This window comes from Emys orbicularis, chromosome 3 (assembly GCF_028017835.1).
Source record: "Emys orbicularis isolate rEmyOrb1 chromosome 3, rEmyOrb1.hap1, whole genome shotgun sequence".
Classification (NCBI taxonomy): domain Eukaryota; kingdom Metazoa; phylum Chordata; order Testudines; family Emydidae; genus Emys; species Emys orbicularis.
Window position 1 is genome coordinate 47,634,942 of NC_088685.1, and position 21,498 is coordinate 47,656,439.

At 41.5% G+C, this 21,498-nt stretch overlaps 1 protein-coding gene across 1 annotated transcript; it reads right to left on the bottom strand.

Moving 5' to 3' along the window:
• Positions 1–1,696: 1,696 nt before the first annotated feature.
• On the bottom strand, positions 1,697–14,486 carry LOC135875961 (glutathione S-transferase-like). Its single transcript, XM_065401060.1, has 7 exons — positions 14,449–14,486; positions 9,754–9,860; positions 8,086–8,137; positions 7,259–7,391; positions 6,142–6,283; positions 4,687–4,818; positions 1,697–1,903 (listed from the first exon to the last, which is right to left on the bottom strand). The coding sequence occupies exons 2-7, from the start codon at positions 9,838–9,840 to the stop codon at positions 1,772–1,774; spliced, it is 678 nt and encodes a 225-aa protein (XP_065257132.1). The 5' UTR covers positions 9,841–9,860; positions 14,449–14,486; the 3' UTR covers positions 1,697–1,771.
• Between the last annotated feature and the right edge of the window lie 7,012 nt (positions 14,487–21,498).

Here is a 21,498-nt window from a genome sequence, read left to right on the forward strand (position 1 = left end):
TGGGGTATTGGAGCTGGACACTTAGGAGCAGCTCTTCAACAAATGCTGAAACGAGATGGCCCAATGGCTGTTGCTACAGGAGCCTGCTGCTCCCCAGGCAGAGTCAGGGTGGGGAGCTTTTGTATTATTCTTCAGAGGGGTGCTGTCTGATAACAATACCTAGAACCCATTTCCAAATTAAAGTCATGGGCAGCTAAGGGGGAATCATATCACTCGGAGGAGTGGATTAATGACCCCCACCATTTTACTTTTGCTGTAGTTACAAATGGTAACAGAGGTGGGTTCCTTCAATGATCCAGAGAGCCCTCTGCATGATTTCAGGAGCTGCTGGATAAGCAGAGCAGCAGCTCTGTTGTAGAAGAACTCATTCCATTGCTCTGTCAGAGAGCTAACAAGGGCACAGCTCCTTGCTCAATCTTCAGTCTTCTTCATCAATTCAGGCAGAGGTTTCCAACACAAGCTTTTGACAAACAAACAATAGTCACACTGCATTAGGCACCTTACAAATGCCACAGTAAGAGGGATGTGAAATTAGTTGTCACTATTGATTAGAAACTTTTGGCAGGTATGTGAATTCTGGATAATACACACTCGCTGCTGCAGAATTCCTTTGATCCTCCTTTATGTTGGAAGTCAGCTAGTTTCTAAAATGGGAAATGCCATGCAGGACCACCCTCTATAAATATTAAAATCTGACAATAACTCTCAAATGATTGTCAATGGGATTTTTATTGCCCTGAACTTGTTCTGCTTCAAATCTATGGTACTAGTTCTTTACTAAATGACTTTGAAAGAGGATTAGGTATTGCAGATAGTCACTGTTCGTATCAAATACATTTATCTATTGAATTGTCTTGCTAATATTTCTGTATTATAGCTTGTTTCACATTACTTCATTTTTGAACTGTACAAAGGCATCCATTACTTACCGAACATCAGTATGAGCCAGCAGAAGAGTGCTACATCTCTGGGCAGAGTCCTAGCACCTGACACCCAATCAAGCACCTCTTTTCTCAAACAGAAACTTAAGGTTAGAACTACTGAACTTCCAACAATAAAAGCACATTAGCTGCTTAAAACGTGCATATATATATGAGTGTTGCAGCAACAGAACCAGCACTGAAAAGAGGCTCACTTTAAAAAGATAGCATTTGGGACACATCAATAAACCAATAACTGCAGAGGGAAAGGTAGTTAAAAACAACTACTGGCCTGAACCATGACCCCAGACCTGAATACACTTGAACATCAGGAAGGTTGATTCTGTATCCAAATGTGTCTCATGCCCATTTTGCCAAGGACTACCTGTTCTGCCTGTTTTTCTCTGGAATTATAATGTGCTCTGCCTTGCAGTTAGGGTGTTCTAGGACTTCCCTGAACTGCATCGTGCTACCTAAATGGCTCATGAGAACATGGTACGCTACCAGAAAGAGACAGCGTAGGGAGCCCTGATCTATATAATCAAAGCCCAGCAGTCATAAAATAAATTGCACTCAGACAACAAGAGTAATGAGATGTTTTATTTCATTTTATTCTCTTAAAGCTTGTGGTTTAATGTCACCCCTTTTGCTCTGCGCAGCTATAATTCAGTGAACCATTTCATGTGCTAGCGCAGTTATTTGGCTTTACTGTGGAAATTTTTGCATACATAATTTCTAGCTTGTGTTAACTGATTTTGTCACTATAATTTTCACACTTTGAATTAACTTCACTTTGTAGTTTTACAGCTAATACACAACTACAGTAAAACAGCTGCCATGATTTTAAGCCATCATTCATTGCCAATGTTGAAAATGCTCATCACTTTTGGAAGTAATTTTACATCTAGCGGTGGTTTCCTCTGGCTGCCAGGCTGCAGGAATTTCTTAATTGTGGGGATGTTGCTTATCCTTGCTTTAAAAGCCTGAAATGAGAAACAGTACAACATTTAACAGCAAAGAAATAACAGAGCAAAAGATACTTGGATTGGACATATGTTAATCATGTTTTAAAAAGAGATCCTCTGGCCTGACCCTGCAATGAATTGTAAGTGAGCTGTGCAACAAAGCCCCATTGACTACAGGGAGGCTCTGTGTAGGTGCAGGGCACTGTCCACCTGGGACTTATTATAGGATCATGGCCTCAGAGCTGGGTGACATTTTCTTAAGAACTTATTCCTGAAAATTTGGCTTTTGACAGCAACTACAATTGTCCTGGAAACATTTCATTGTCATCTAATATTCTGTGACACTGAGCCAGAAAGGGTTAAGCAACTAGCAGGCTACATGACCCAAATTCAGCCTTTAGAGACATATTAGAAAAGTATGTGAATGGTAATGTTAGATTGACTAGAGCTTTGAAATGCAAACCTGTATTGTTAGAGAATTAGAGGTAATACTAATTGTATGTGTTTACTTATATCTTGTTAGATGCTAACCATATAAACAGACGGTTCCTGTCTGTTACTATATTCTATTGATTCAGAGGTCAAAAAGGTAATGGAACTTGGATGTAATAATATTGTCTATATTTCTCTTTGAAGTTTGTAGAAAACTGTCTATGAACTGGTTAATGGATAATTACCTTATGCTGATGAATGCAACTAGTTACCTGTGTATACATAGGAAATTGGAGGTTTTACTTCAACGCCACAATGCTTCACCCAAGGAATGCCTGCTATCAAGAGGCTGCCAGAGAACTATAAAAAGAACTCTAAGGCCCTGATCCTGTATCTGAGCTCTGCTTAAGTTTCATCAGGGGAAATTTGAGTCGAAAGACTGAGGTCTTCAGCTCCAGTCTGTATTGCCCTGATATTGACTGTAACCTATGGAACTAATTCTGGAAGAACTATTTGCATCTCTAAAGCTCACCATCTCTACTATGAACTGACCTAAAAACTCTAGTCATATCTCTATGTATAATGACCTTTTAACCTATAGTCTTTCTCTTTTCTAATAAATCTTAGCTTAGTTAATAAGAATTGGCTGTAAGCACGTATTTGGGTAAGATCTGGAATAGTCATTGACCTGGTGGGTAATGTGTCCACTCCTTTGGGATTGGTAGAACTTTATGATGAACAAGATTTTAAGTAATCCTCATCATATTTGACTTGGCTGTCTGGGTGGGAGCCCAAGGCTGGGTTGCTTTAAGAGAACTAGGTTTTGGCTTCTGGGACCAGTAAGATATTGTAGAAGCTGTTTTGTTGCTGTCTTGGTGAATCAAAGTATTAGAATAAACCACCAGTTTGGGGGATCGTCTGCCCCATTCTTTGCAGTTTGCCCTGACTGAGCAGTCTCAGCATGGCCCCCCTGGGGGACACCAATCACAGTTTCATTTTGACATTGTGAAGAAAACCCTAATTTTGCTTTCTTATTGTAACTTTTTCCCCCACTCTGGAAAAAGGATGGAGAAACGATTCTCTCCTCCCTCCTACCCCAACATACACTAACTTTTTTTCTCCACCATTTTCTAGTACCACTTTTTAAAAAAATAAGTGGGATTTTTCCTGACCAAAACCAATTTTGCTTAGAAACTTCTCATTGAACATATTTTCTTTTTTGAAGGAAATTCCTAACAGTTTTGCAAACATTTCCCAACCAGCTCCAGTGGCCCCAGATAGGTAAAGCCCAAAACTTAAATTATTTTTTTTAACAAAACAAAGTGTTACAAATCCTAATATAAATGTTTTAATACATTTAAAAATCTAATTCAATTAATATTTTTGTTGGCATTTAGACCCACCCTTGCTGTGTTTGCAACCCAAATATGGCAACTTTGCATGAGAGAGTGGAGGAAGCAGCTGCTGGAGCTGGCAAAGGAAATCTGTGGAAGGAAATGCAGTGGAAACCTTGCAGTGGAAACCTTTAATCCGAGCTGTTCCTGAGCACCATGTTAGCACAATGTTGGTGCTGGAGGATTGAGAATACAAGGAAACACACAGTAATTTGTAGGCCAGTAGGCACTCCTTGGGATGATCTAGCCCTGCAGGTATCTCAGGCCCATTTAAGGAACTCTCTGAATACTGTCTGGTTCCTTCAAAGGAGAATTACCATATTTCTAGTTATCTGTTCTATTCTGATTCTAAGAGAACCAGGTGAGGGATGGTTATGATATTGCAATCCACCAAGTTCAGATCTGATTGCAAATCTAATTTTTCTCTCATGTTTGAGCAAATTCAAAACCAATGTTGCTCTTCTTTTCAGGTGAGGGCTTTGAAAGGTAGAGATGAATCCAAACTTCACAGCTTGGACCTAGATCCAATTTTTTCCAGAGCTCTCATAGGTTCAGATCTGCTGTTTTAGTTCAGGCTCATTTCTCATTGCAAGGCAAAGCACTGCTTGGGCTCTATTCTGCTTTTGTTTACACTAATATAAATAAAGAGTAGCTCCACAGATGTTCATGTACCTACTCTGGTGTAAAACTGAGGGCAGAATCAGGTGCTCTGTATCTTTATCTCAATGCTGTTTAAATCATCAAGCCAAATTCATTCCACCTCCATTGGCTTCAAGGATTAATCTGACCCCATATTCTTATACTACATAACATGATTTGATCAGTAACAGTTTTTAATTTAGGCAATATCTGTAACACTTGTACATGTTTAAGAGCCAAATCGTCAGCTAGTGTAAAGCAACATAGCTCCATTGACTTCAGAGAGGATCTGTCCCTACACATTTCATTGTCTGTTAGAGCTGTTAATTCTTTTACCTGTAAAACAGGGAATTTGGAGAGTATATCAGGCTTGCACTCTTCTGCCATTAGAATGGTTTCAAGCAGCTGTACATCTGCCCTGCTGAATCGGTTGCCAACAAGAAAATCCTGTCCATGGTCTTTCAAAGCCTACAGGACAGGAGACAATGAATTTATGGCTATAAATGAGACATTCTGTGCTCTGGATAAATACATAAAGCTAAGCCTAATCTGACATTTCAAAAGCACATCTAGGTCTGTGTAAGAGTTACCCTTGAAAGGAAGCAATACAAAATACAGCATTGTTTGAACAATTAGAAAACTCAATTTCACCATTGTGTTAGGCCTTATTCAAAATAATACAGCTTTGGGTGTGACAGGAAGGTTTGGTCCCTTTGATAGTAGGAGGTTTTTAAAATCTGTAGCTTTTATGATCACAGCTGAAATGGTTTGGGCATGGGGATTTACTAGTCCCGTTCCGTGGTCCTCCACCTCAATGCAAGAGTGACCAGGCTCAGAAACCATTTGAAATAAATAAGTGACCTTAAGCAATTCCAGCTAATAGTTTTACTGCCAGTGCAGACAAAGCATAATCCTTTAAAAAAAACCACAAACATTTTATAGACCAGGTGGAAAGACACATTATTTTAATAGTTGTTGTTATTATAAATAATATTGTATAGTGTGCTATAGGTGTGCGCAGGTGCCAACTGAAAATTGATCTTAAAATGTTTGCACAAGGCAGTTTCCAACCACTATCAATGGTGCGGTGCAGACATGGCACATCTGATGAAGCCTCCTGATGCTCCGTGCAAAATTATAGTTATTCCAAATAGCTATAGGGGGTTCACAAGAAACTTAGAGAATCCCAAGCCACTACGACTTTCTCAGTTCAGTGAATAGTAGAATATATTGGACCCCTTCACCTATTCCTGCACATTGCGCACCCTTCTCTCCTTTCTCCCCAGTAAGGTGCGAGTTTGGTGTTGGAAGCTTTACATAGTTATCCAGTGCCAGGTCTGTTCTTGAAGCCCAACTAGCACTTGGCTCCCCACACTGGGTGTGCTACAAGCAGAACTGTAATGTACTTTATATAGCACATACATTGTACAGACGGCACCATGTACCAAGAATACTTCAGGAAGACACCTAGCACAGAAGAGATGCTGATGCTACCTTGGCATCAAACATAAAGTCTCTCTTAAAGGGACTTACTAAAAGATGTCACTGGAAATTTGGAGTACAAAAATTATCCTGGCTCTTGTGCAGCATTTGCATTATGAGGCTAAGAAAATCCCATCAAGCAAGCTCATAAATTTATACTTGCCTTAACTAGTTCTCCCATGGGCACTCCAAATATATCTGTTCTCCTACAATACAGGCTGAATGTGCATTTACTAGCATAGATCCAGGATATATTATCAAGTGACCAATACTCCAGTGGTTGTAAATTGTTGTCTTACTGCCACATACCTTTTCATATACAGGGAAGTACCTGGTTGTGGCCTTCTCAATGATTGTGGCAAGATGCTTTGCCTTTGCCTCCGGTGGCTGGAGAGGATGATGCATAATGATTTCATTCAGATCCATTGTTGCTTCCACATACATATCAATCCTGAAAGGCAAAGTGTGTTCACATTGGTTTGAACAACTAGTATTCATGTAGATTCCTGCAGTGAAATAACTCCAGGGTCGGGAGGCTAAATACCAGAAGATTTACCACTGACTAATTTGTATTTGCTGTTTAAAAAACAAAACAAAAAAAACCCAAAACAAAACAAAAAAAACCCCAATAGATATATGACATCACTTCCTTTTTCAGAGATGGTTGGAATCATCTGTACTAAAGATGGGCAAATATTTTCATACTTAGCTTCTAAAAGTTAAGCATAGCTATCTAAATCACCCAAATCTCTATTTAGGCACCTAAGTGAAATCAGTGAGAGGGCAAGACCTAATATTAGTGACACACAATGTTTCCCATTAAGAATTAAGTTGGGACATCACTTTAGCTATAAGTGATATTTGTATCTATAGCCACTAGACCATCATATAATAATACAATTTATTTGCACTTGCTAATTAATCTGAGGAATTTGGGGACACATAAGGAGAGTTCTCTGTCTGCACAAGCATCTTTCCCCTAAATATGCAGTTCATGGGGACAAAGGGCAGGGATTCCCTTGGCTCTTAGCTTGCAAGAACTGTTTGTTGCTTGCACCTGTGGGAGACAAGTAATGGGGTTGTGTAAACCAGCAGTCTTCCTGGAAATGAAGAGTGATATTAGGAGAAATACTGACCTCTGCAGCTACAGTACATTTGTTATCTGACTGGCTGAGTTTTGAAAACTGCAATAACCTCTGATGAGCTAATCAAGATGAACTCACATGTACTTTTTTTGTATATCTCTAATCTAATTTAGTTATTTAACATTGTTCCAGACCTTAGTATTGTTGACCTTGGTTGGAGGTAAACAGAAATGTGCTGGCTCATCATATAATTTAGAATAATCAGGATTTTTCCCCCTTGTACTGCACATAGAATAATTATTTTTTATTGCTATCAGAAAAAGGTAGTGCTGTTACAGTACAGTGCTCTCTCCTTCACGTCCTTCCCATAGAGGTTGTGTTTCCCTGCTATGTAGTTGAGAATGGCTCTGGTCTGCACCATCTTCATTCCATCAATTTCTACCATGGGCACTTGTTGAAACAGCAGGACTCCATCTTTTAAAAGAAAGGTGAGAAGTATGACTCAAATAAATTACAGTCTTTCCCCCCAAACTATTATCATTGCAGTGGAGTCGAGAAAACCTCTAACTTGCTATTTTCTTTTTAATTTGAGGGTCTTTTATCTTATACTGTGAAGTGAAAGAAGTTTCCAGTAAAATGTGAATGCTATTTCTTGTGGGAAAGGGTAAACATACTAATAGCTTGAATTATAACAATAAACTTCTTAGAATTGCTGCAAATCCAATAAAGTCTCCAAAATAAAACCTTTAATGGTGATTCAAAGAAAGGGACAAACCGTGCATTGTGTAGTTTACTCAGGTAAAGTTCCCACTGAGGTCAATAGGGGAACACTGAAGGATTTGGCCCCTAAGAAAACTTTTATCATGCTCCATATGAACTTTCCAAAATAATAACTTTTTATACAACATCTTTAATCTGACCATCTCAAAACACTATACCAAGCAAGCTATAGAGTAACATATGTTACGGTTATAAAACTGGTATAACAGAGTGGAGGTTGGCGTCCAATATTTGAGTGAAACAAAATGGTCTTACTGCAATGTGCAATTATGATTCATCATGTTCATGAACCAGTCCAGATTTTCTTTTAAAAAGACAATTACATTTTCAAGAATTCCACATTAGGATCCACAAACAGTTCTAATAAAAAACTAATTAAAAAACTCACCCTGCCGTAACTTTAAAAGCTCTTCCCTTGTTTCAAAGAATTGTTCTTCAAACTGGAAAACAAATAGGTAAAAAAAGTAAAAAGGGTCTCATTGTTACTGCATGGGTTAGGTTAGGAATCACTTGAGAAAATAATGATTAACGATTATTTGCTTTTAGAATTTTTCACATAAAAAGCAGTTGAAGACTTTAAAATATTCTGTATTTAGATAAAATCCTGCCTCTGTCACGTTCTCCCTTTACCCCATTATGCTTGATTAAAATGCCTTTTGTATAGGAGCCTTTGTTAGATTGTGGCTAGCTCTGCCAAGGTGTGTAAGGTGACCAGAGAGCAAAACAAACTTTCTTCTGTGCAAGAGGCAGCCACAATGTTCTTGCACTCATGACAGGCAACGACTGGGGTGTCTAGTTCCCCGTGGTGAGCTGAAAGCAGAGCCAAGCATGGGGGAGGAGGGAAAGCACACACAGTAGCTGTTGGACTATTCTATGATTTTTTTGCCATAACACATGGGTGGCAAGGGAAGAGAAAGGGTTGTGCAGCGGCAAGAATCCCCAGAGGCTTCCTGGCTGACTGCCAACAGGCATGTCAGAGCAGCCATATACCCCTCTGGCATGGCTTGCAGAGTTAATGTTGAAAGCAATTAGTTTCACAAGATACTCACTAATATTAGTATTGTGTAGGGCATAGAGGCCCCAGCCCCACAATGATAGGCATATGGTCTCCATCTTAGCCAATATCAGGCACTGAAATGGGGACTTTCAGAGTTGGAAGCACGCATCTTTATGGCTTGAGGTAAAGAGCCAGGCTCACAGGTGAAGCTGTGAAAGACCCATATCCTCTGTGGCCTGGGAACAGAGGGGAGAACATATAGAACACTGACTACAATGGTCGTCAGTGAGTATAGAACCTGGGCCCTACTATTTGACCTAATGGAGCAGCTCCGTTAACTGTAAGTATGTCCATTGTCACTAGGGAAAGCCACTAAAGGGAGATGCGATCACACACCTAGTCATAAGTTTACATGTTGGCTGTATAGTCACTAGTATACGTCCAGTTCTGGGCACCGCATTTCAGGAAAGATGTGGACAAATTGGAGAAAGTCCAGAGAAGCGCAACAAAAATGATTAAAGGTCTAGAAAATATGACCTATGAGGGAAGATTGAAAAAATTGGGTTTGTTTAGTCTGGAAAACAGAAGACTGAGAGGGAACAGAATAACAGAATAACAGAATAACAACAATAAAAGGTTGTTACAAGGAGGAGGGAGAAAAATTGTTCTTCTTAACCTCTGAGGATAGGACAAGAAGCAATGGGCTTAAATTGCAGCAAGGGATGTTTAGGTTGCACATTCGGAAAAACTTCCTAACTGTAAGGTTGTTTCAGCACCGGAATAAATTGCCTAGGGAGGTTGTGGAATCTCCATCATTGGAGATTTTTAAGAGCAGGTTAAACAAACACTTGTCAGGGATGGTCTAGATAATACTTAGTCCTGCCCTGAGTGCAAGAGACTGGACTAGATGACCTCTTAAGGTCCCTTCCAGTCCTATGATTCTATGTGCAGTGAGTTCTGAACTAATGACTTCCAGTTGGTCACATTTGCAATATGGAACAGTCATTTCCACCAAATTATGCATTGCCAACTTGGTTTCTTTATATAACAGAAACGAACCTCGATTCCAGCTGCTGCCAACAGCCACCGTATTGTTTCCATTCGGCCTCTTCCATTGAAATAGTACAGTTTGGGTTTCCCAGCCATGCTTCCAAGTGTCTGGCTTCCTGTTAAATTAAATAAAGGAAAAGATTTCAAAGAATCAACATGAAAGAAATCAGTGTCTGTGACTCAGGAAGTCAACACTTCATTCTCAAGTCTCCCTGCTCATTGTATTTAATATAGCTGAATTTCTCAAGCACCTAACACTAGGGCTCTTACTTGCTACAATTATACAAATAAAAAATAATAATAATGCTGGATGCTGGCTATAAAACAAACAAAACAAAACAAAACAAAGCACCAAGGACAAGACAGGAACAGTAGCTTTTCTCAGAATGCTGGAATTCTTCTGCACTGCTACAGACTAGGGACCGAATGGCTAGGTAGCAGTTCTGCAGAAAAGGACCTAGGGGTCACAGTGGACGAGAAGCTGGATATGAGTCAACAGTGTGCTCTTGTTGCCAAGAAGGCTAACGGCATTTTGGGCTGTATAAGTAGGGGCATTGCCAGCAGATCGAGGAACGTGATCATTCCCCTTTATTCGACATTGGTGAGGCCTCATCTGGAGTACTGTGTCCAGTTTTGGGCCCCACACTACAAGAAGGATGTGGAAATATTGGAAAGAGTCCAGTGGAGGGCAACAAAAATGATTAGGTCTGGAGCACATGACTTATGAGGAGAGGCTGAGGGAACTGGGATTGTTTAGTCTCCAGAAGAGAAGAATGAGGGGGGATCTGATAGCTGCTTTCAACTACCTGAAAGGGGGTTCCAAAGAGGATGGAGCTCGGCTGTTCTCAGTGGTAGCAGATGACAGAACAAGGAGCAATGGTCTCAAGTTGCAGTGGGGGAGGTCTAGGTTGGATATTAGGAAACACTATTTCACTAGGAGGGTGGTGAAGCACTGGAATGTGTTACCTAGGGAGGTGGTGGAATCTCCTTCCTTGGAGGTTTTTAAGGCCCGGATTGACAAAGGCCTGGCTGGGATGATTTAGCTGGGAATTGGTCCTGCTTTGAGCAGGGGGTTGGACTAGATGACCTCCTGAGGTCCCTTCCAACCCTGATATTCTATGATTCTATGATTCTCTCTCAATGCTGGAGCAAAAGGCTCAGAAAGGCACACACTGATGGAGGGATTTGTAGCTAAATGCTAGAACTACAGGCTTAGAAAAGCGCCTGGTAATATTGTGGGGAAGGAGTTGCATTACCATAGATGCTGAAATAAAGGCCTAAAACATCTCAGGTTAGGGAACCTTTTCTTCTTCTTTCTTGTGTTCCCTTCTCTCTTTCCCTGTGTTGGTTGTCCCCTCCACCCACCCCAAAGGGAAGCTAGCTGGCTCCCTGCCCTATTGCTGCTCCTGTTGTCTCATGGAGAGAAACTCATTTAAATGGACTGAAATGCCATGAGATCAACTGCTTTTTGTGAGATTTTTGCCATTTGGGGCCAATATCAGGAACATAGCAAGTCTTGTAAGATTTTGTCCAATCCCAAATCAGAAGTGGATAAGGGCTCCGCAAAGAGCACTGGATTCAGTTTTATTCATTCCCTAACAGCAGTGAAGAGTTCTGCTAAAAGATCCTAATCATACAAAACACTTGTGCAATGAACTGAATGTCAACACTGTTGTTTCAAAGTCAACAAAAGGAAGAGACTAAAACTCTGAAGTTCAGATTAAGCAATGAAATATGAAATATCAGGAGACTGGACTAAAGAGCAAATCGAATAAGTTGCGCAATGGCACTAGAAGCTGTTGCAATGCTGGACTCTGGGAGCGCACCTATATGTTCTTTTTGCAAACTATAATATCCACCAGCAGAAAGGATTTACTATAGGTTGAGGGGAAATAAAGATGATTCCAAAGAGTATAAATATAAACGTTAAAGGCCTGATGATTGGAAAAGCTTCTCTGAAAGTGCCATTGTGGAACTTGCGTGACCTTCAATCTTCTTTTAGCTCCTAATCTCAAGGGACAAGTTACTGTGTCATTAATCAGTTAGTGGGAGTTGCTTTGCTGCTCAGGGCCTTTGATAATCTGGCCTTCATTTAAAAAAACAGATGAAGTGTTATCCATGGTGTGTGAAAGCCTCACTTTTTTATGAATTTGCCACCTATGCTGATAGTTATCTGTAATTCATTCAAACGGCTGCTCTCAAACTGCAGTCTGTGGTTACAGGATGCTGACTCTTCTTGTTTGCACCTGCTAATCCATGTGATAACAATGCTAAATTCACATGAAATACCTTTCTAGTATTACTTTTTCATGCAAGCAATTGCTGTCCTTGCACCTGGAATGTTATGCAATTACAAATGGGAAGGGTGTGTATGTGTGCGTGCAATACACCCCGGTAAAATATGGTGCACACTGAAAAGTTTGAGAACCCTTGCATTAAAATGACTAAAATGTAACTCACTGTGACAATTTTAAAGCCCAAAATATTTCAGTCCTAATTAGTAGAGTGCTTTATAACTGAGAAACTCAAAATACTGTACAGATGAGACCAAATAGCATTATGACCCTTTTACATAGAGGGGAACTGAGGTATGTATGGGCCTTTCCCAAGACCACCCAGCAAATCAATGACATAGGCAGATAAGAATGGTCATAATGGATCTGACCAATGGTCCATCTAACCCCATATCCTATCTTCCAACAGTGGTCAATGCCAGGTGCTTCAGAGGGAATGAACGGAACAGGCAATCAGGGAATGATCCATCCTCTGTTGCCCAGTCCCAGCTTCTGGCAATCAGAAGCTAGGGATACCCAGAACATGGGGTTGCATCCCTGACCATCTTGGATTAGCAGGTGGAAGCAGGGACCTATGCTCCATACATTTATCTAAACAAAATAAACCATAAATTTATCTAAATTCCTAATCCAGGGTCCAACCACTGGACCACATTATCTCCCAGTAAGTGCCATTTAAAAATAGAACATGCATGTAACAGCATGCTAGTGCATAGTAGTAGAATTAATTAGTCATTTCTAGTGCTCATTAAGCTATTATGATATTTTTCATCACTTCTATTGGTAACACATTTCTGTCAATAATTATGAAGTGTAAAACTCTTAAATGTAACAAAAATCAGAATTGTGGGACCGATCCTCAGCCAGTGAAGTCAAGGGAACGATAATGATTTGTACCAACTGACCCTGTGTTTTCATTAAGTGTAGTAGTGAGGAGGAAATTAAAATACTATAAATATAACACTGTTCCTTCAGCATTTTCTCTAATAATTTTGCCTTCACCTCAAGAGGTCTGATACTTGCAGCATGTTATATAAACATAGTGTGCTTTAGCGTGTTGCCACACGTCAGAGAATGACCAGAATAAATTAAGATTCAGAGTCCATTTACAGAAAAACTCCCCCACAAAATGCTTTATTCTAACCAGAAAGCTGTGGTATGTTCTGTATGCTTGGGCAAACCTTCAGCTATTCACCAAGCTAGACTTTTCCCTGTTTTATAAATAAAGGAACTCAGACAGTAAAGACTCAGAAGAGACCCTCCTTAGATACATTTTCTCGGGTAGCTATTTTGTTGTAGTTGCAGAAAAGAAAGTCTAAAGCAAAATGATATTGTCCTACCTTCTGCATTCAATGAAAAGATATTTTTCACCAGCCCCAACTGCCTCCTCTGTCCTCAGGAAGGTGTTATGGTATTTGTTATGGAGGAGTTCAGTTCTTTTTTATTTGATCATTTTAGATTATCTCCTTACCGCCTCTGCTCTGTCAGCCAGCTTGTGCAGCAGCAAGGAGAGTCCAGTGAAAATACTTTCTTCATTCCAAGTTTATATTCCTGTTATTGCTGCCTCTCTCCCTCGCTCCTTCCCCTCCCTCAGCTTGTGCTCCCAAACTGTATCCATGCTAGCCTCTCTTTGCAGAAAAATGTCCCAGCTCTGAAGAAGTAATCAATTTAATTTGCAGCAAAGGAGATTTAGATTACATGTAGAAAGTTTTTCCTAATTTCTAAGGATAATTAAGCACTGGAACAGGTTACCGAGGGAGGTGAGGAATCCCTGGCCTTGGAGGTTTTTAAGAACAGGTTAGACAAACACCTGTCAGGGATGGCCTAGGAATTCTTAATCCTGCCTCCTGGCAGGGTGGAGGATGGACTAGATGACCTCTTGAGGTCCCTTCTAGCCCTATGTTTCTATCATGGCTAACACCAGTTCAGGATCCACCAGCAGGAGCAACAGTGTGAGCGCTAGTGTAGATAGAGCTATAGGCAATCACCAGCATTTTTAGCACTGTGTCATCTCACTCTGCTCAGAGCAGGTCTACCTGATTTAGTGGAAAAAATGCTGGCAGCACCTAGTTTATGCTAGCTCTCCCATAGTAGCTAATGCCATGGCAACACTGGAGCTGAAATGGTGTTAGCAACAAATGCCCAGTGTTCACTTTGCCCTCAGAAATGCCGTGTCTTGAGCCTCCCTGAAATCATTTTTTTAAACTTTCTCCTCTTAACACTTCTGATGTCTGGATTCCCCTTTTCTCCCTGTGCTACAACTCCTGAACTACTTTAATGCACATCAACCTTATCATACAGAAAGTCAGCACAACAATTCTATTAATATTGTTCCATTAGACCCATTCACTGAAGTTACTCTCAAACAGTTTGGTCAATTCCCTGTACATTTCTAAAGATCAGTACTAACCTCTGTGACTCCTGATCCAGTCCAAACTCTTCTTGAAAAAGAAATCGTGCCTTTGAGTTATAAGGTTTTGTAGCTCCACCTACTGGGAGGTGAGTCCAATTTTGTCTGACAGGTAAAGGAAACGCCCACTGTTAAACAAATGAAACCAGTTGGCTCTGGCTGCTTTCTGACTTGTCACCTGCAATAGAACCTTCCTAATACACACTGGGCTAATCCACAAACCTAAAAGTCCACAAAAAACTCATGATGGATTGGGACATCCATCATGAGTGGATACATACACATTGTTCATTGTACAATACTTTGGTGTCATTATCTAATTCATCCCACATACATGATCACAATGAAACATCTTTACTACAAGGCTCTGGGGCAACAGGTAAGTTGAGGCATACCCACTTTTGAGGAGTCCATTTGGTACAACCTCTAGTGTTCAATAGTTTTCCTCCCTCCCCAGCCCACTGGCTCGAGGTCCGAGGCAGCCAGAATGATCCCATGTGTAATATGGGGAGTGGGCTAACCTTCCATACCTTTGCCTCCAGAGACTGTTGATGTGCTATTTTTACAATTATTTCCCCAATTAACAAGTCTGGTTTCACAGTGCTGGAAACATACTGCATCCAGTCATATTGGTAAGTATCAAACAGAGATCTTTTCCTTTGTTTTAACAAATGCATTAAAACCTTAATATTACCCAAAATTACCCAAAACATTTCGTGTTCCAAAGTAGATAGGGCAAGTATCTGCATTTCAGTGCATCCCATAGCTATAGCCGTTTGCATACAGATCACTGCTGCTCCTACAACACTCCGCCCCTTGATCTATGATCATTACAGTACAGTAGTTGTTGTCATTGTAGGGCACAGGTGATCTGTTGTAAACAAACCAAACAATTATAACCAGGCGAGTATAACTAAAATCATTACAATTGACCTAACACCAGATATAATATAAACAGAAATGCAAACAATTACAATCATAATAATTGGGAATACAATAAAACCATTACCATTACAATAATTGGGTACATTGACTAACAAAATGAGGCCCAAGTTTGATACTGCAATAGCCATCAAACAATAAATGCGAACCCTAACCCTTAAAAACACACAAGAAATAAGATTTGTAGGAGTACCAGTATCAATAACAAAACTTAATAACAAAATGCTTATTAGAGAACCTAACAAAAAATAAACTTGATGCACTGGGGACCAAAGTCTTTTGGACACAAGTGGTGATTGATAAGTTGGATGGACATGGGGGAACTGGAGAGAGGAAAAGACATTTGCCCTGTCTAGTGTAGTATCCCCTCTTTCTCTGGACCCAATGCTAGCACAGGACACCACTAGAGACAGACACAGAACATGCAACACAACACAGAACATGCAACACAGAACACATAAAATACCATGGTTATAGTGTCGCGACAAAGTCTGTTTTCAAACTCTTCAGCTGGTACCAGCTCTCCTGATGTTCTGGTTCAGATCCTGAAAGATAGAAGCTTGGAAACAAATTAGCACAGTGCTCCCACCATGGCAGAACCTGATTAGTCTCTGCCACAGTGTGTTCAGTACTTGGGGCTGCACAAAAGCTAATTAAGTTGTGCATTTCTTTGTGAGTTTACATTTTTTTTCCATTTTAAAATTCCTAGCCACTTTGCCATGGCCTGGAGGTCTGAGGCAGAAGCAGGCACTGTTGTTACTGTTGCAATGGCATTCTGGCCCTGGGAGGAGGAATTTACCCAAATATCTCCCTTCCCAATCTCCAGAGGGGTCCCAAAAATCTGCCCCTTCTGGGGTCTTAAATGTTCCTTCTTCTGATGTTACTGTTGCTGTAAGATTTGAGAGTGCTGTGTTAACTCTCTGTACCCAACCTTAAGGACATTTAACTGGATTTGGGTACTAATGGACATACATTTTATTTCTCTGCTTTTGCAGCAGAGGCTTGTAAATCTTGGTGCAGTTTTTCATTTTTACATTTAGCCAATTGAAGGAATACCTTGTTACAGGTTTTCCATAGAAGCCAAACTGCAGCTGCTTCCTTTTGTTTTTACAGAGTTTTCATGTACCCTTGGTTAAAGTGACAGTTTGATTACACAGAGCCATTTTAAGGCTCACTGTTTCTAGCAGTGCTTCTTTTTGTTTTGTGCACCTCACCCCTGCTGTTGCTTCAGAGGGGCACTGTTAATTTCTTATTTTTTTACTACAGTTCTCATCTGCTTATTTTGTTACACACACAAAAACAACTAAACAAACAAACAAGAAGAATCCAGAATCTTTCCCTATTTTCCTGATTTTGACTGCCCTGCTTCAGTCACAACTTTGGTTCTTTAAATTTTGTAAAGCACCGAGTTACCCCTTAAGGGTTAAATGCCAAATCCCCAAAGTCAGCCAACACTGATTACCTGTGTCTGGCAAAAAGGTCTGTCAGTTTTGCAACTTTGAATCAAATAGTTAAATGGATTTTTAGTGGCATTATTAAAAACAAAACAAAACTAATTTATCTTAAACCTACAACACAGGAGTTTTACAAACCAGATGTGTTGGTATAGGTTCTTAGAACCTTACATATTTTCACAGACAAATAGATACATACACATTTTCTTTTCCTTAACATCTCTTCTACATTGCTGTTTTTACATAGCTGTACATAGATTATATTCCCTTCATACATTTGGGTCAGTTAAATTCCAATAGAACCTCCTCATGTTTTTAACAAATTTGACTAAATTGTCCATAGTCAAATGATTTCAAATACCTGGATTATTTACAGACATTCCTTTGGAAAAGGGCCCATTTTTCCTTCAGAATGGCTGCAAAGAAACCAAGAATTCCCTTTCTCTTTAACATGGTACTTTTTAACATTTTTACAAAGTTTAACTGCTTAATTCTGTCCAGCCTCTGTAGAGTTAACTTTTCAGGGTCTTTCCTTAAATTACTGTTTATCTCCCAAAATGACACCTTTATCAATTAGATTTTACCATTTTAAGTATTGTTTCAGGGATTCATGCTTGTACTTACTGCTTTCTTACTCCTTACTATGCCCTTAAGGCTTCCAACCAATTTTCCAATTTTTTTATCTGTTGCTTGCCTGCTTGTCTGGGCCTGATCCTGCTTTTTCCAATGAACCTTTCCTTTCCATGGGCACAAGCTTTGTTCCACTACCAATTTAGCAAGGAGGGTGGGCTTCTCAACCAGCCCCGACCCTTCCTGGTCCCTTTCATTAAACATTTCGTTCAAAATTGTGAAGTGACCACAATATCACTCACAAAAAAAACAAAAAACACCACACTACACTGCCCAAACTCCTATGTTCTTCAGAGTTTGGTTTAACAGAACAAGATTTGTATCTTATGATTTTAACCCACTCTGGGCCAGAGGGAGAGACGCTAAGCTTCCCTCTGTATTGCTCGGGCTTCTACCACCGAGGGTTCATACACCAAATATAAAAACCCTTCCCAGGATCAGAGCGAGAAACACTAAGTTTTCCTCTTTACAGGCTGTTAGGCGGAGGTAGCTGTCATTACAAGCCTCCCACAGCAGCCAGATCCCTGCATCGTCTCTTTTTGCTGCATTTGGGGGTTTACATATGAGGATATATTGGGCCAATCTATCCTCTAGATCTGAAATAGAGCAAGCATCTGCAAGGGCTTGTTCAGTCCAAGGACTGTGCCCATGTCATAACTATAAAGGGAAGGGTGACAGCTCTCCTGTGTACAGTGCTATGGAATCCCTCCTAGCCAGAGACTCCAAATCCTTTTACCTGTAAAGGGTTAAGAAGCTCGGGTAACCTGGCTGACACCTGACCCCAAGGACCAATAAGGGGACAAGATACTTTCAAATCTTGGGGGGGGGAAAGGCTTTTGTGTGTGTCCTTTGTTTAAGGGGTTGTTCGCTCTTGGGACTGAGAGGGACCAGACATCAATCCAGGTTCTCCCCATCTTTCTAAACAAGTCTCTCTTATTTCAAAATTGTAAGTAAAAGCCAGGCAAGGCGTCTTAGATTTACTTTGTTTTCTCAACTTGTAAATGTACCTTTTACCAGAGTGCTTATCTTGTTTGCTATACTTTGAACCTAAGACAGAGGGGATTCCTCTGAGCTCTTTAAGTTTGATTACCCTGTAAAGTTATTTTCCATACTGATTTTGCAGAGATGATTTTTACCTTTTGCTTTAATTAAAAGCCTTCTTTTTAAGAACCTGATTGATTTCTCCTTGTTTTAAGATCCAAAGGGGGTTTGGATCTGTATTCACCAGGAGTTGGTGAAAGGAAGGAGGGGGGAAGGGTCAATTTCTCCTTGTTTAAGATCCAAGCAGTTTGGATCTGTATTCACCAGGGAATTGGTGAAAGGTTTCTCAAGGCTTCCCAGGGAGGGAATTCTTAAGATGGTGGCAGCGGACCAGAGCTAAGCTGGTAGATAAGCTTAGCAGTTTTCATGCAGGCCCCTACATTTGTACCCTAAAGTTCAAAGTAGGGATACAGCCTTGACATGGTGGCACAGCGGTGGGATCGTTTTAAACCCAAAAGCCAGTAAGAGATTTTTTTTTCCTTCTAGCTGCTTGGAGAGCAGAGCTGAAGGTAGATGCATATCTTATCTCTCCTTGCCTGAAGGCAGAGGTGTTAAGTTTTTTTAACAAGGTCCTTTGTTGAGAGAAGGGTTCAATTAATGAGCAAACAACTGGTAAAGATAATTTACAAGCTGAATTGTGTTTTTTTTCTTTTTTACATCCTCGGAAGAAGCTAGTTAGAAACTCTCTGTTAACTCAGCAGCACTCAGCAGGAGCCTGAGCTAAATACATCCCAGTTTCAGTCAACTGCAGAGGGTGAGACCCAGCACAAGAAAACCAGGAAAATGACTACCAGTGAAGCAGCTAGCAAACTAGAACTGGCCAGACTAGAAGCAGAAGAAAATGAGAAAAAACATCAGAGACTACTTCAAATTAAAAAACTCGAGGAAAAAGCCAAACAGGAGGCCCATGAAAGAGAAGAAAAAGCCAAACAGGAGGCCCATGAAAGAGAGGAGAAAGCCAAAGAGGAGGCCCACAAGAGAGAGATGGAGCTGGAAAAAGCCAAAGAGGAGGCGAGAGAAAAAGAAAGGAAGCATGAACTGGAAGCAGCAAGTGCTAAGCAGGATGCATCAGACCATCCTAACAATTCCTCTCCAAGTACCACTTCCCATCCCAGGAAATTCCCCACCTACAAGGCAGGCGATGATACTGAGGCCTTCTTAGAAAATTTTGAAAGGGCCTGCCTTGGATACGACATCCCTCCAACCCAGTACATGGTAGAGCTGAGGCCGCAGCTCAGTGGACCCTTAGCAGAAGTGGCGGCTGAAATGCCTAAGGAACACATGAACAGTTATGAACTTTTTAAAAACAAGGCCAGACTCAGAATGGGGCTAACACCCGAGCATGCCCGTCGGCGGTTCCGAGCCCTAAGGTGGAAACCAGATGTGTCATTTACCCGGCATGCCTATCACATTGACAAAAATTGTGATGCCTGGGTATCAGGAGCAAATGTTAAATCTTTGGAAGATCTGCTTTCCCTAGTAAAAAAGGAGCAGTTTTTAGAGGGTGTTCCTGAGGAAATAGAAAGGTACATCCTAGATGGGAAGCCCAAAACTGTAACCGAGGCGGGGGAGATTGGAGCCAAATGGGTGGAGGTGACAGAAAAGAAAAAAGCTAGTAGCAGTTGGAGCGAATATCAGAAGGGGCAAGCCGAAACAAAACCTTATCACCGGGGACAACCCAAGACCCCACCCACATCCCAAGGGAAACCCCAGACGCCTTCTCACCCCACCACACCAGTCTCCAGCAACCAACATCGCCCCGGTGATACCTTAGCAGGGCGATGTTTTAAATGTAATGAACTGGGGCACATAAAGGCTCACTGCCCCAAGAACCCCAACCGATTACAGTTCATTACACCCCAATCACACCAAAGAACCCCAGACCCAGATGCCTCTCTCATACCCTCGGAGCGAAGGGAAACCTTGAGAGTGGGCGGAAAGAAGGTTATCGCTTGGAGGGACACTGGGGCACAAGTGTCAACTATCCACCAATCCCTAGTGGACCCCAAACTCATCAACCCTGAGGCTACAGTGACAATTCAACCCTTCGTGTCACAGTCTGTAACCTTGCCTACAGCCCAGTTGCATGTCCAGTACAAGGGCTGGTCAGGAATGTGGACTTTTGCAGTCTATGACAATTATCCCATTCCCATGCTGCTGGGGGAAGACTTGGCCAACCATGTGAAGCTAGCCAAGAGGGTGGGAATAGTCACCCGCAGCCAGGCTAAGCAAGCTTTCACCCCCATCCCTGTTCCTGAGCCGTTCACCAGGGCCCCGTCTGTGTTACCGGAGACCCAAAACCAGGTGGTGGAACCGGATCCCCTGCCAACGACTGCAACAGCCGTAGTGGATCCAATCCCAGAGACCCAGCCAAAGCCAGTCCCAGAACCGGAACTGGCAACGCAACCAGCACCAGAACCATTGCCAGCACTGAGTCCAGCGCTTGCAACCCCGACTACAACTCCAATGCCAGAGGGCACCAGCGAGCCTAAACTGGCGGAAGCAGCAGATAACCCTACCCAAGAGGCTCAGCCAGAGCCTGAAATACCACATAGTGCACCAGCGGACAGCGGTTCACAGTCAATGGAAAAAGCCCCAGCACCTGCATCGCTTCCAGAGGGACCAAGCCCCAGTCCACAGTCCAAGGAGGAACTGATGTCTCCAGCATCAAGGGAACAGTTCCAGGCCGAGCAGGAAGCAGATGACAGCCTTCAAAAAGCTTGGGCAGCGGCACGGAGCACCCCACCGCCTCTCAGCTCTTCTAACCGATCCCGGTTTGTTGTAGAAAAAGGACTTTTATACAAGGAGACTCTTTCTGGTGGGCACCAGGAAGACTGGCATCCTCAAAGACAGCTGGTAGTTCCCACTAAGTATCGGGTAAAACTCTTGAGCTTAGCCCATGATCATCCCAGTGGCCATTCTGGGGTGAACAGAACCAAAGACCGGTTGGGGAAGTCCTTCCACTGGGAGGGAATGGGCAAGG

Excerpts from the sequence above, each read along its gene's own strand:
- LOC135875961 (XM_065401060.1), bottom strand. The coding sequence starts at position 9,840 with ATGGCTGGGAAACCCAAACTGTACTATTTCAATGGAAGAGGCCGAATG. Across the intron at positions 4,819-6,141 it reads ACTTCCCTGTATATGAAAAG|GCTTTGAAAGACCATGGACA; the intron begins GTATGTGGCAGT and ends CCTGTCCTGTAG. Across the intron at positions 1,904-4,686 it reads CCAAATTCCCTGTTTTACAG|GCTTTTAAAGCAAGGATAAG; the intron begins GTAAAAGAATTA and ends TTCTCATTTCAG.